The sequence below is a fragment of the Salvelinus alpinus genome, chromosome 18, assembly GCF_045679555.1.
Source record: "Salvelinus alpinus chromosome 18, SLU_Salpinus.1, whole genome shotgun sequence".
NCBI classification, from domain to species: Eukaryota; Metazoa; Chordata; class Actinopteri; order Salmoniformes; family Salmonidae; genus Salvelinus; species Salvelinus alpinus.
In genome coordinates this window covers 19,875,315-19,888,513 of record NC_092103.1, presented here as the reverse complement: position 1 = coordinate 19,888,513, position 13,199 = coordinate 19,875,315, and the positions used below count along the sequence as shown (strand labels likewise).

At 44.1% G+C, this 13,199-nt stretch overlaps 2 protein-coding genes across 3 annotated transcripts in view; both read left to right on the top strand.

Annotated features, from left to right (window-relative positions):
• Positions 1-5,024, top strand: part of mcc (MCC regulator of WNT signaling pathway) — a 121,212-nt gene extending 116,188 nt beyond the window's left edge. For both annotated transcript variants that reach the window (XM_071350574.1, XM_071350575.1), the window contains 2 exons: positions 2,231-2,353; positions 2,841-5,024. In XM_071350574.1, the coding sequence (XP_071206675.1) occupies positions 2,231-2,353; positions 2,841-3,021 (304 nt within the window). In that variant the 3' untranslated portion in view covers positions 3,022-5,024. The remainder of the gene's footprint in view (positions 1-2,230; positions 2,354-2,840) is intronic.
• Positions 5,025-6,770: 1,746 nt separating this feature from the next.
• LOC139543418 (protein FAM221B-like) lies at positions 6,771-8,801 on the top strand. Its single transcript, XM_071349527.1, has 5 exons — positions 6,771-6,885; positions 7,997-8,125; positions 8,223-8,333; positions 8,469-8,672; positions 8,761-8,801. Exons 1-5 carry the CDS (start codon positions 6,771-6,773, stop codon positions 8,799-8,801), a joined length of 600 nt encoding a protein of 199 aa, XP_071205628.1.
• The last annotated feature ends 4,398 nt before the right edge of the window (positions 8,802-13,199 follow it).

Below are 13,199 nucleotides of genomic sequence, written 5' to 3'. Positions count from 1 at the left end.
TGACCATACTAAAACAAAGAAAATACAAAAGAACTATGGTCAGAACGTGACGGTCTTAGAGAGAAGGTGTGTGTGTGTGTGTGTGTGTGTGTGTGTGTGTGTGTGTGTGTGTGTGTGTGTGTGTGTGTGTGTGTGTGTGTGTGTGTGTGTGTGTGTGTGTGTGTGTGTGAGACCTGGGATAACTATAATTCTAGCTATGCTTTGTGTAAAGATTTTTGTTTTCAGGGGAACAAATAGTTACTTTGGAGGTGACTACAACTATCTGAATACAGATCTGAGAAAGCAAATACTTAAAAAAAAAAAATAATGAATACAGATACAGATCGCTCTGCCATTTCCTGGTTGCTAAAATTTTAATAGTTTGCCTAATTTCAGTTTGTGACAAAACAAGTAAGTATAGTGTAGTAAATCATTGTACCATCTAAACCGCTGTGAAATATATTTTCCAGAACCAAAACTATAGTATTTTCTGCAGTTTGAAACCCGAAAGTAAGAGCAGGAAGCATAGAAATAGTGCACATAGAACAGATCTACCGCTTCTTATACTTGCGTTCAATGAGTGACACATCTATAACACATACTTCTATGTGCATTTGGTCGGGTTTCCCAAAAAGTTACATATTGCAGCTTTAAAGGAAGTGATGACTTTTCTGCAATTATTGAATTGGCTGCCTTCAACTAATGGCAGGGCTGTATCTGGAACTGCATGTTGAATATGGAAATAGAATGAATAGAGCACACATAATTGCATACTATTCCAATCTATCTGACAGTCATATTTGATCTACACAATACATTTCCATCTGAATATTTTGTAAATGTCCATTCTCCTGAATGTCCATTGCCCCAAGTGTACATAATCAAGTCAAAGCAGTGATATTTTGTACAGATAAGTATAAATAACTTGTATTGCTCAACTACTGTATGACTCTTTCAACATGCCACTGAAAAAGTAGAATGCTATAATACATTATATGATACCTGAAAATACTGCAGAGTAATTCAAATACATTTGCAAACATTGCAAACAGCAAGTTGCACACTTAGCAAAAACAAATTCCAACCTCTTTGTCCATCTGAGGGTAAGTGTTCTTGTTTCAAACACACTATACCATATGTTTTTATTATTTTTTTATTTAACCTTTGTTTAACTAGGCAAGTCAGTTAAGAACAAATTCTTATTTACAATGACGGCCTAGGAACAGTGGTATAGCTTACTCAGAATACAAACTAGCATGATTTTCCACCTACCTTGGCTATAGTTGATTCAAGAAGGCAGTTTGGGGATATTTAGTTTCCTTTAGACACTTAATAGCCATATTTTGTTACTGTTAGAATTCTCAGTAACACTTAACATGAAACGGTTCTTGTGCCTGTGTAATAAAACATGAAACGGTTCTTGTGCCTGTGTAATAAAACGGTAATTACATTAGGAACAACATTTTATTAGCATGTTGTTGCATACCTTGGTAATTGCATTTTAATTGCATAGCAACAAGCTGCAAGTTTTTGTAACTACTATACACAAGAGGAATAGTGACTTACTTATTCCACTCGTGTAAAACTCCAGTATTATGCAATTATAAAGCCATTTCCAAAGTCCTATGTGACCATAATGTTGCTATTGTAATAATCACTATTGTAATAATAAAGTTACTTCACCAGTATAGGAACTGGATGTCAAGTGTTACTGTATTACCTTATGTCTCACTCATTATGAAAAGATATTTGTTAGTCATTTTGAAGCTGCAAAAGTGGTCTACTCGAATGATGAGTTGATTCCATGTCCCTCATGTATTTAACTATAGGCTATATAAAGATGAACATCTAAGAGCCCTCCAAACCATGTGCTTATGATCATATATTTAGACTAATTCAACTAACTGTTATAGTTTTTGGTTCTTCATCAAATAGTTGGCAGCCATCAAATAATTTTTTTATTTTTTTTCAAATAACTTGCAAATATTCACATACCTTCAAACATACCTTCGTTTTCTGAGAGGTATTCAAAATACTTCCAAATATGATTTGTTTTTCTGATACCTGTATTTGAATATCAAAGAAAATAGTTGGCTTTTAGTTGAAACCCTACATAAACTGCTGTATATTCGACTACCTTGAGTATTTGAAAAGTTGGTATTTAAGTAAATTACAAAAATACAACCATTTTCTACCTAGGTCTGGTGTGTGTGTCTTCCTGACTCATCCCGTGTGTGTGTGTGTGTCTCAGAGAGAAGAAGCTGAAGGGGCGTGTCCAGGAGCTGGTGGCAGCGCTGGAGAGACTAACCAAGAGCAGCGAGGTCCGCCACCAACAGAGTGCCGAGTTCGTCAACGACCTCAAACGGGCCAACAGGTAACCATGACAACACACACAGGAGGGGAGGAAATATATTTAGTGACTAAAAGTGGAAATGTTTATTGCTATTAAGACTTAATTGTGTGCATGTGGGGGGGCTTGTTTATGACTACCAATAGATAAAGAATGAAAAGGTCTTGGAAAAATTAATACAGTTCAGCTATTTGGATTCAGACCCTTTCTTATTTGTTTTCTGTCATTGTTTTGTTTTGTAATACAGCATTGCCATCTAGTGGGAAAGGGGGTGAATTGATATAGAACAGCACTATTCTTTATGGATTGCATAAACACAATTTTCCTCCTAAACACATTTAAGTTAATTACTACATCTCACTATTTCACTTTCACTGCAACCCCTCAGCAACCCCTCTTTCTCTGTGACTGAACTCACCAAATCAGAACCAACTGAAGCCAGTCCATCCATCTGCCTGTCTGCATTGTCCTGTCTAGCCATTTGACTCTCTCTTTCTCTCTCTTTCTCTAGTAACCTGGTGGCAGCATACGAGAAGGCCAAGAAGAAGCACCAGGGCAAGCTGAAAAAGCTGGAGGCTCAAATGATGGCCATGGTGGAGCGCCACGAGACCCACGTCCGCATGCTCAAACAACGCATCGCCCTGCTGGAGGAGGAGAACTCACGGCCACACACCAATGAGACGTCCCTATGAGAACTGATGAGATGCCCTAATGAGAACTGATGAGACATCCCTATGAGAACTCACCAGACATCTCTATGAGAACTCACCAGACATCACTATGAGAACTCACTGGACATCACTATGAGAACTCACAAGAATACATGGCAATGAGAGACGTCACTATGAGATCTCACGAGAACTCACTAGGAGAACTCAAAGCTCCACACCAACAGGACCTACGTGTGAGCATTATTATGAGCAACGGTTAGAGGAGGGGACGAGGGAGAGGAAAGACTGATGTGTGTTGAGAATGTAACCCTTTCCTACCAACCCAGAGATACCCTGCAGTCCTATTGGGCACATACACGTGTGGGAGGACACTGAGGTGATAGCTGCAAGCTCATTAGCCAGCTGATGGACTGGTAGAACTGCCAGGACCTATCAGAGTTGACGCTACAAATGAACGCTACGCTATCAATCATCTCTGGAGAACAACACGTAATTATAATGTACTTTTTTTGAAAGCACTACTATCCTTACTGGTAAATTAATCGCTATTATGTCTCCCACTTTATTTCATATGTTTATGGTCGTCTTTAGTAGCCTTTTTGTTATCTCAAGGTTTGACTGCAAATTATTTAGGAAATATTTTAGATCGATGTTGTCATTTAAAGTTATTCCTTTTTGTTGCCATTTGGCACTATTTTGAGCGATTCCCTTTTTAAGGAATTCCATTCTCTCAGCTCTACTTAACAACTTCACAGTTTTCAGTCTACAATGTACACTCTGCCATAGTGAAGACTCACTGAACACAAGGGCTCTATTCACTCAAACCTTTCACTTGGTTTGACGTCTGAATATGTCAAAAACATAATTCTTCTTGCACTGTCATTTGAATTGTCACACAGGTAAAAATGTTGTCTTTGATGTAACTGGCAAGCCTGCTTCCCAGATTGGGATAGGGCCCTAAGTCAATACCTCACAGTGTGCAAAATGTCCTTCCAATATGAATGGCAGTGTTTCAGCACGGGCCTTGAACTGTACAGCAGTGAATCAATCGCAAAATACTGTAGTAGGTGTGTGCATGGAGGGGAGATAACAATAGAGTTTTAAGTGTGTGTGTGTGTGTGTGTGTGTGTGTGTGTGTGTGTGTGTGTGTGTGTGTGTGTGTGTGTGTGTGTGTGTGTGTGTGTGTGTGTGTGTGTGTGTGTGTGTGTGTGTGTGTGTGTGTGAGAGAGAATGTTTGAGACAGAGATACAAGATTATGCCTTGTCATCCCCTTCATACACACAGAGTTGTTGTACACACACAAACATCCTTTCCAGCCGCAGCACGTTTCACTTCCCGCTGGATAATATCACCACATTGCCTTGTTGAGGACTCTTTGTTTTTCTGCAAGACTTAAACCTGCAAGACCTGTTAACCAATGGCTGCTCCACTTTCTCTGGACGAGGGAACCACATACTATTCTATAGCAATCTGAGATGCTGCATTCTCTCACTCTACCTGACTGCTGTATTGTTCAACATACGTACTACTGTATCTAGCTACTATAAGTATACTTAAGCAGGGACAGACTGGCGCCCAGATGACACCCATGTTTCTAGATAACCCTCAATAGCCTGCTATACAGACATTTTAATTAGGCAGGGGTGGGTCAATTGCATATAAATTCCATCTAATTTATTAATGGAAATTGGATTTGACAATATTTTTGCTTCGATTCATTAACCAAATGTCCTTTTCATTCCCTGAGTTTCAATGTATTAACCCCAGTCCTGCTATTTGGTAAGACCCACAGCATATGAAAGCAAGCATTGGCGTGTAGACTATTAGTGTAGTAGTGATGTCATTTCCTCTTAATAAACTGATTATAATATTACTTATCACGCAAATACCTGTATTCTGTTTCTGTTGCACATCTCGACCAGACCACACTCAGGTGAATCTGGGGAATACTCCAGTTGACTGGGTGGTCTCATCTTCTGTTCTGTGAATGAGACGAGGGGTTAGAGGGGTAGCAAGGGGGGGGGGGGGGGGTAAGAAAGGGTTGGCAAACTAATGACCTTATTTGCACAGATATGTTTTGTAATCAAATCTTGGCAATCATTGTTTTCTTGGTTTTAATACAGATAGTATTTGTTTATATTATAAAGTAATAAACCAATTTGAAAGTAAAATGCCAATTGAGTGCTTCTCTGTTTTTCTTATGCTACAATAACACCTGTCATACAAACCAGCATTGATACATTCAGAAGACCAGGTTTAAAGTATCATTTTAAAAAACATGTCTGTGTATTACGAGACTACTCTATTTTTAGTAATGTACAACTTATTTCTCACTTACAATTATTCTTTGGAACGCTACTTTTCTTACACGTTTAAGCTAGAAATGCCATTTAAATGTAAAAACGTGTAGACTGGTCAGGAACATTTTGATATCTTTTATACTTTTTTAACTATTAAGTTTTTTGTCCATCTTTTTGTCCTCCATCCACTTATGGGATTTCTTCAGCATTCTAAAGGTCCCATTGTTACAAACTCCCAGACTTCCAACATTCTATTCACAGTAAACAATGTAACTTTTGACACAAATCAGCTACTTTGACCACTTTCCCAACAACTTAGGAAAAAAGTATAAAATCTTTGTCTACTTCTCTGCTATTGAAATCTGAAATCAGAACCGAATGATCTTCTACCAATCAAGAGGTAAAGCTGTTTTAGAACCGCATCAACTAATTTCATTAAGCTAACTTCCCGCTGTTGAATATAACTGGAACTTTGAAAAATGTAAAACGATAGCAATGGGGAGCACAGTTATTTATACTGCACTCTAACTGCAGTTACACTGCAAAATTACTTCAGTAAAAATAGCTTATTTTGGATGCAGTGTTTGCACCATACTGCAGTTATACTGCACTCGAACTGCATTTATACTGCAGTGTACTGCAGTTATACTGCACTATGACTGCAATTTTTTTTCGTAAGGGGGTCTTTCATGCCAAATAGTGTCGCCCTCTACGTCACAATGGGATTCGATGAGTTCTAGCTTCTGTTGCTAGGACTGTTGCTAAAACTTTCAACATTCTGACCGGATTACATAATGAACCAAAGCGTCTGTTGCTATGCTGGTTGCTTGGCTCTATTTTACCTCGTAGGAGGATGCGGGCAGTTATAGATCTATTTCACCGCATAAATTATTACCTCAGAATTACTCTCAAAGGAGAGGTAGAGGGGGACACTATTTGGCCGGGAGACATTATTTGGCATGACAGGCCCACATTTAAAGGTAATGTTGATATAGTATTCTATTAAAGTAATCAGACCAGATATTTTAATATATTTCACTTTGATTATATTCCACTGCTTCACTTGAGAAAAAAGTTTAAAACTTCTTCAACTACCACAAAAATACTTTTAAAGAGCTGAAGCAAATCACAAAATGTTTCTTCATGGGAAATTACCATCTAGTTTGTAGTGCTACACTGCTACTTGCAAGTCTTGAGTATCTGTCTCCATAGTAACGTCATCAACAACTTAGGTAACTTAACTAAAGTCTACTGTCTACTGCACCTATGAAAGGTAAGTGAGAATAGACAGTTAAACAAAAGAATTGTCTGAAGAAGATTGTAAATGTTTGATTCACTGTTCATGTCTGTCAGCTCTTGTGAGTGGGCCTGTTTGTTAGATTCCCTGTTTGTGTCAATTTTGGCCACCTGTTGTGTGTGTTTGTATTACCTCTTGTTTGTCACAGTTAGTCAGTGTGTTAGTGCTTATGAATGGCTTCTGAGGACCAAGGTTTGCAGAACAGAGCTCTGGTGACCAGCTCAGGGAAAAGGAAGGAGAAACTCCGTCACAGTGTAGTGGCAAGGCCAGTCCACCTCAGCCCTGCAGGTAGGCAGCACACATGCATACACACACACCCCAGCTAGAACATCATGTTCTGAGAACCATATGTTTCTTAGAGCTTGGTAAAAGTGTGGTAGTCAGTTATTTTGCATACAACCTTCTCACAATTTTCTGGGTATGGTGCAGGATAGTTGCTTGGCTTTGGAACATTCTCAGCACATTTATTCTCAGCACAATGTTATTCTGTGGGAATTTTAGTACTCAGCGTAACGTTTCCTCATGGTTCTATTTAAAGTCATGATCTCATTGTTCAGAAAACGTTACAAAAACTTGTCGTAAAAAAACACAAGAATACTTTAGTAACGTTCAGAGATAGTTCTAAGAATGTTATTTAAAAACATATACATTCCGTTCTCAGCATCAACAAAACGCTCTATCCTTTATCTTGTTAAGTGTGTTCATGTGTGTTGGCTGCGCCCACTAATTGGCCACACCTGATCTTAATGAGTGCTTGTTTCCTTTGAAATGGGGTCTGTTGGAATAGACTAAAATTAACAGCTTTGTATGACTTAAAAAACATGTCATGCTAATGCCATTTTGGTTCTAAACTCATGGATAGAGAACAGAAGATCATAGGTTCGAATCTCTGATGCCGTGCCACAATAGAAAATAAATATGTTTGCATGATTAATGCCAAAGCAAATTAAATGTATTGTGTCCTATCTGTGCTTGGAGATCAAAACAGTAAACCCAAAATAAGCTAGCAGTGTTATTGTGACATTACCTTAAAATAACCTATAATTTCCCTTCTCAGAAAGGTAATAAAGCCTCCCAGGAAAAGTTTCAGGGAACCATAGTAAAACGTTCTCAGAACCTCCCTGCAACCTAAAAATTAAGATTCCAAGAACAGGCAAAATTTTCACTTCCGTTCTCAGAATGTTTAAAAAGCTTTCAATTTTACCGGTCAGGAAACGTATGGCTTCGTTCCCAGAACCAATGGGAAACCAAAAACATACGTTCCCACAACTTCCAAGGAACCAAATGTGCTAGCTGGGACACACACACAGACGCACACAGAGAGAAACTTGATACAACCAAACTGTCTTGTGGTGTCTTTGCCTTGTTTACCTTTACTCCCTGTCCGACTGTACCTCAGTATCTACAGATACCAATGGAACAGTGGCAGTTCCCAAGTGGATACACAGTCACACACAGAGGCCTGGACAAAAGGTCAAGGACCTCCTTGGCCCTGAGAGAGAGGCAGCACTGAAAGCTATACAGACAGGTACCACCATCCTCTGCTCACATTCCCTATTTACAACTAACAGAAAGGCTCCTACAGTATTTGTGATGTCTCTGCTCTGTGGTGGTGTTGTATTCAGGTGTGTATGTGGGCTGGAGATGTCCAGACTTGACCTGGGATTGTTTTAGAGTGGGTGACTCCTCCATGTGCTTCTGTGGACATCACCTGTATGAGCATGGGAAATACACAGGTACAGACCATCTGTCTAAAAATTGATAAAAAAATAGTATGGTGTATGTGTGTGCATGTGCATGTGCCTGGTCTACACGAGTGTACTTAAACTAGTTTTTTATTACATAATGGTGTGTCTGTGTGTGTGCGTCAGGCTCCAGTGTGCGTGTGCCCTGCTTGGTCCCGTCCTGTAGCTGCGGGGCCTTTGCCTTCATGCCGTCCCGTCCAGAAGAGGTGGGGGAGCCATGGGTTAGAGGGACACCTGGGTTTGACTCCCAGGTCTGGAGGGCCCTCTGTCGCTGCAAACACCCCCACCAGCAACACTCTCCCAGGGCAGGACACTCCTGCAGGGTGGGAGGTACGGTAGTGAACAATAAATGGACATGTCAGCCGCTCAATGATGTAATAATTGCAAACATAAATGACAGGACTGTATGTGTTCATAGATTTCCCAAATGGTGGGCCAGGACCCAGTAGTACAGTTTGATAGGGTTTCACTTTGTTTCATGGCACCCTCACATGCGATAAATCAAATCACATTTTATTAGTCACATCGCCGAATACAACCTTACAGTGAAATGCTTACTTGCGAGCCCCTAACCAACAATACAGTTTTTTTAAAATACGGATAAGAATAAGAGATAAAAGTAACAAGTAATTAAAGAGCAGCAGTAAATTAACAATAGCGAGACTATATACAGGGGGCAACCGATACAGAGTTAATGTGCGGGGGCACCGGTTAGTTGAGGTTGCATGTACATGTAGGTAGAGTTATTAAAGGGGGGGGGGGGGGGGGCAATGCAGATTGTCTGGGTAGCCATCTGACTAGATGTTCAGGAGTCTTATGGCTTGGGGGTAGAAGCTGTTGGACCTACACTTGGTGCTCCGGTACCGCTTGCCGTGCGGTAGGTGAGAAGAGTCTATGACTAGGGTGGTTGGAGTCTTTGACAATTTTTAGGGCCTTCCTCTGACACCGCCTGCTATAGAGATCCTGGATGACAGGAAGCTTGGCCCCAGTGATGTACTGGGCTTTAGGCACTACCCTCTGTAGTGCCTTGCGTTCGTAGGCTGAGAAGTTGCCATACCAGACAGTGATGCAACCAGTCAGGATGCTCTCGATGGTGCAGCTGTAGAACCTTTTGAGGATCTGAGGACCCATGCCAAATGTTTTCAGTCTCCTGAGGGGGAATAGGTTTTGTCGTGCACTCTTCACGACTGTCTTGGTGTGCTTGGACCATGTTAGTTTGTTGGTGATGTGGACACCAAGGAACTTGAAGCTCTCAACCTGCTCCACTGCAGCCCAGTTGATGAGAATGGGGGCGTGCGCCGTCCTCTTTTTCCTGTAGTCCACGATCATCTCCTTAGTCTTGATCACGTTGAGGGAGAGGTTGTTGTCCTGGCACCACACGGCCAGGTCTCTGACCTCCTCCCTATAGGCTGCATCATCGTTGTCGGTGATCAGGCCTACCACTGTTGTGTCATCGGCAAATTTAATGATGGTGTTGGAGTCGTGCCTGGCCGTGCAGTCATGAGTGAACAGGGAGTACAGGAGGGGACTGAGCACGCACCCCTGAGGGGCCCCTGTGTTGAGGATCAGCGTGGCGGATGTGTTGCTACCTACCATTACCACCTGGGGGCAGCCCGTCAGGAAGTCCAGGATCCAGTTGCAGAAGGAGGTGTTTAGTCCCAGGGTCCTTAGCTTATTGATGAGCTTTGAGGGCACTATGGTGTTGAACGCTGAGCTGTAGTCAATGAATAGCATTCTCACATACAGTTGAAGTCGGAAGTTTACATACACTTAGGTTGGAGTCATTAAAACTCGTTTTTCAACCACTCCACAAATTTCTTGTTAACAAACTATAGTTTTGGTCGGTTAGGACATCTACTTTGTGCATGACCCAAATAATTTTCCCAACAATTGTTTACAGACAGATTATCACTTATAATTCACTGTATCACAATTCCAGTTGGTCATAAGTTTACATACACTAAGTTGACTGTGCCTTTAAACAGCATGGAAAATTCCAGAAAATGATGTTGTGGCTTTAGAAGGTTCTGATAGGCTAATTGACATAATTTGAGTAAATTGGAGGTGTACCTGTGGATGTATTTCAAGGCCTACCTTCAAACTCAGTGCCTCTTTGCTTGACATCATGGGAAAATCAAAATAAATCAGCCAAGACCTCAGAAAAAAAATTGTAGACCTCCACCAGTCTGGTTCATCCTTGGGAGCAATTTCCATAGGCCTGAAGGTACGTTCATCTGTACAAACAATAGTACTGTCACGATCGTCGTACGAACTGGAAATATACTCAGACCAACGTGCAACGTGATTTGGGTTCCACATTTTTAATAAAGGAAACTCTGCCTAAATATGATCCCCAATCAGAGACAATGATAAACAGCTGCCTCTGATTAGGAACCATACCAGGCCAACACAGAAATCAACACACTAGATCACCCACCCTAGTCACACCCCGACCTAACCAAAATAGAGAATAAAAGGCTCTCTATGGTCAGGGCATGACAGTACCCCCCCAAAGGTGCGGACTCTGGCTGCAAAACCTGACTCTATAGGGGAGCGTCGGTGGCGTCTAGCGTCGGTGGCAGCTCCGGTGCGGGGCGAAGTACCCACTCCGCTCGTGGATTCACCAGCATCGGTGGCGGCTCTGGTGCGGGACTTTGCCCCCGGGTCCGGCCATGGAGCCGGGTAGAACGCCGTGCCAGGACTGGGCATCGGCGCAGAGGAGGGCCCCGGCCATGGAGCTGGGTTGTATGCCGCACCCGGACTGGGCACCGGCGCCGAAGAAGGCTCCGGACATGGAGCTGAGTTGACCGCCGTGCCTGGACTGTGCACCGGCGCAGAGGAAGGCTCCTGCCATGGAGCGGGACTGGACGCCGTGCCTGGACTGGACATCGGCGCAGAGGAAGGCTCCTGCCATGGAGCGGGACTGGACGCCGTGCCTGGTCTGGGCATCGGCACAGAGAAGGGCTCCTGCCATGGAGCTGGACTGGACGCCGTGCTCGGACTGGGCATCGGCGCAGAGGAAGGCTCCTGCCCTAGAGCTGGAGGTACTGGACCGTGGACCGTCGCAGGAGGTTCCGGACCGTGGACCGTCGCAGGAGGTTCCGGACTGTGGACCGTCTCAAGAGGTTCCGGACTGTGAAACGTGGCCAGAAGCACTGGACTGTGAACCGTCGCCGGAAGCTCTGGACTGGGACTCGTAGCCGAAAGCTCTGGACTGGGACTCGTCACCGGAAGCTCTGGACTGGGACTCGTCACCGGAAGCTCTGGACTGGGGACCGTCGCCTGAAGCTCTGGACTGGGGACCGTCGCCTGACGCTCTGGACTGGGGAGGCGCACTGGAGGCCTGATGTGTGGGGCCGGCACAGGTGGCACCGGACTGGTGACACGCACTTCAGGGCGAGTGCGGGGAGCAGGCACAGGACGTACCTGACTGGGAAGGCGCACTTGAGGGAGCGTGCGAGGAGCAGGCACAGGACGTACCGGACTGGGGACACGCACTTCAAGGCGAGTGCGGGGAGCAGGCACAGGACGTACCTGACTGGGAAGGCACACTTGAGGGAGAGTGCGAGGAGCAGGCACAGGACGTACCGGACTGGGGACACACACTTCAGGGAGAGTGCGAGGAGGAGGCACAGGACGTACTGGGCTGTGGAGGCGCACTGGAGACCTGGTGCGTAGAGCTGGCACAGATGGTGCTGGAACGATAACACACTCCGCACGGTGAGTGCGATGAGCTAGCACCGGACGTACTGGGCTGTGGAGGCGCACTGGAGACCCGGTGCGTAGAACCGGCACAAATTGTACCGGAACAATGACACACTTCGCATGGCGAGTGCGGGGAGCTGGCACAGGACGTACTGGGCTGTGTATGCGCACTGGAGACCTGGTGCGTAGAACCGGCACAAATTGTACCGGAACGGGGACACACATTTCAAGGCGAGTGCGTGGAGGAGACACAGGACGTACCGGACTGTGGAGGCGCACTGGAGACCAGATGTGTGAAACCGGTGCAGATGACACCGGACTGGTGTCACGCTCATCAGCACGCTCACGCTGCAGCACTCTCATCGCCACCACCTCTCTCCGGAATCTTTCATCGAGTTCCTCCTTCGACTCCCTGACGGTCTTTGGCTCATTCCTCGGCTCCACCGACCACCCCGTGTTCCCCCCCAAAAAACATAATTTGGGCTGTCTTTTGGTCTTACTCTGTGGCCGCGAACCCCGGCGTCGTCGCTGTCCTCCCTTCTCTCCCTGCGTCTGCTTCCACGGAAGGCTTTCGTCTCCAGCCATAATTTCCTCCCAAGTCCAGGATGTCTTCTCCTCCTTTATCTCCTCCCAAGCCCAGGATACCTTCTCTTCCTGGGCACGCTGCTTGGTCCTGTTGTGGTGGGATCTTCTGTCCAGATCGTCGTACGAACTGGGAATATACTCAGACCAACGTGCAGCGTGATTTGGGTTCCACATTTTTAATAAAGGAAACTCACAAAAACAATAAACAGCAAACGAAATGTGAAGTCATGGAGTGCTCACAGGCAACTACACACAAACAAGATCCCACAAAACACAGTGGTGAGATGGCAGCCTAAATATGATCCCCAATCAGAGACAACGATAAACAGCTGCCTCTGATTGGGAACCATACCAGGCCAACATAGAAATCAACACACTAGATCACCCACCCTCGTCACACCCCGACCTAACCAAAATAGAGAATAAAGGCTCTCTATGTTCAGGGCTTGACAAGTACGCAAGTATAAACACCATGGGACCACGCAGCCATCATACCGCTCAGGAAGGAGACGCGTTCTGTCTCCTATAGATGAATGTACTTTGCTGCGAAAAATGCAAATCAATCAC

Coding starts and splice junctions, on each gene's coding strand:
- LOC139543418 (XM_071349527.1), top strand. CDS start 6,771: ATGGCTTCTGAGGACCAAGGTTTGCAGAACAGAGCTCTGGTGACCAGC. Junction 8,126..8,222: donor ACTGAAAGCTATACAGACAG/GTACCACCATCC, acceptor TGTTGTATTCAG/GTGTGTATGTGGGCTGGAGA. Junction 8,673..8,760: donor ACACTCCTGCAGGGTGGGAG/GTACGGTAGTGA, acceptor ATGTGTTCATAG/ATTTCCCAAATGGTGGGCCA.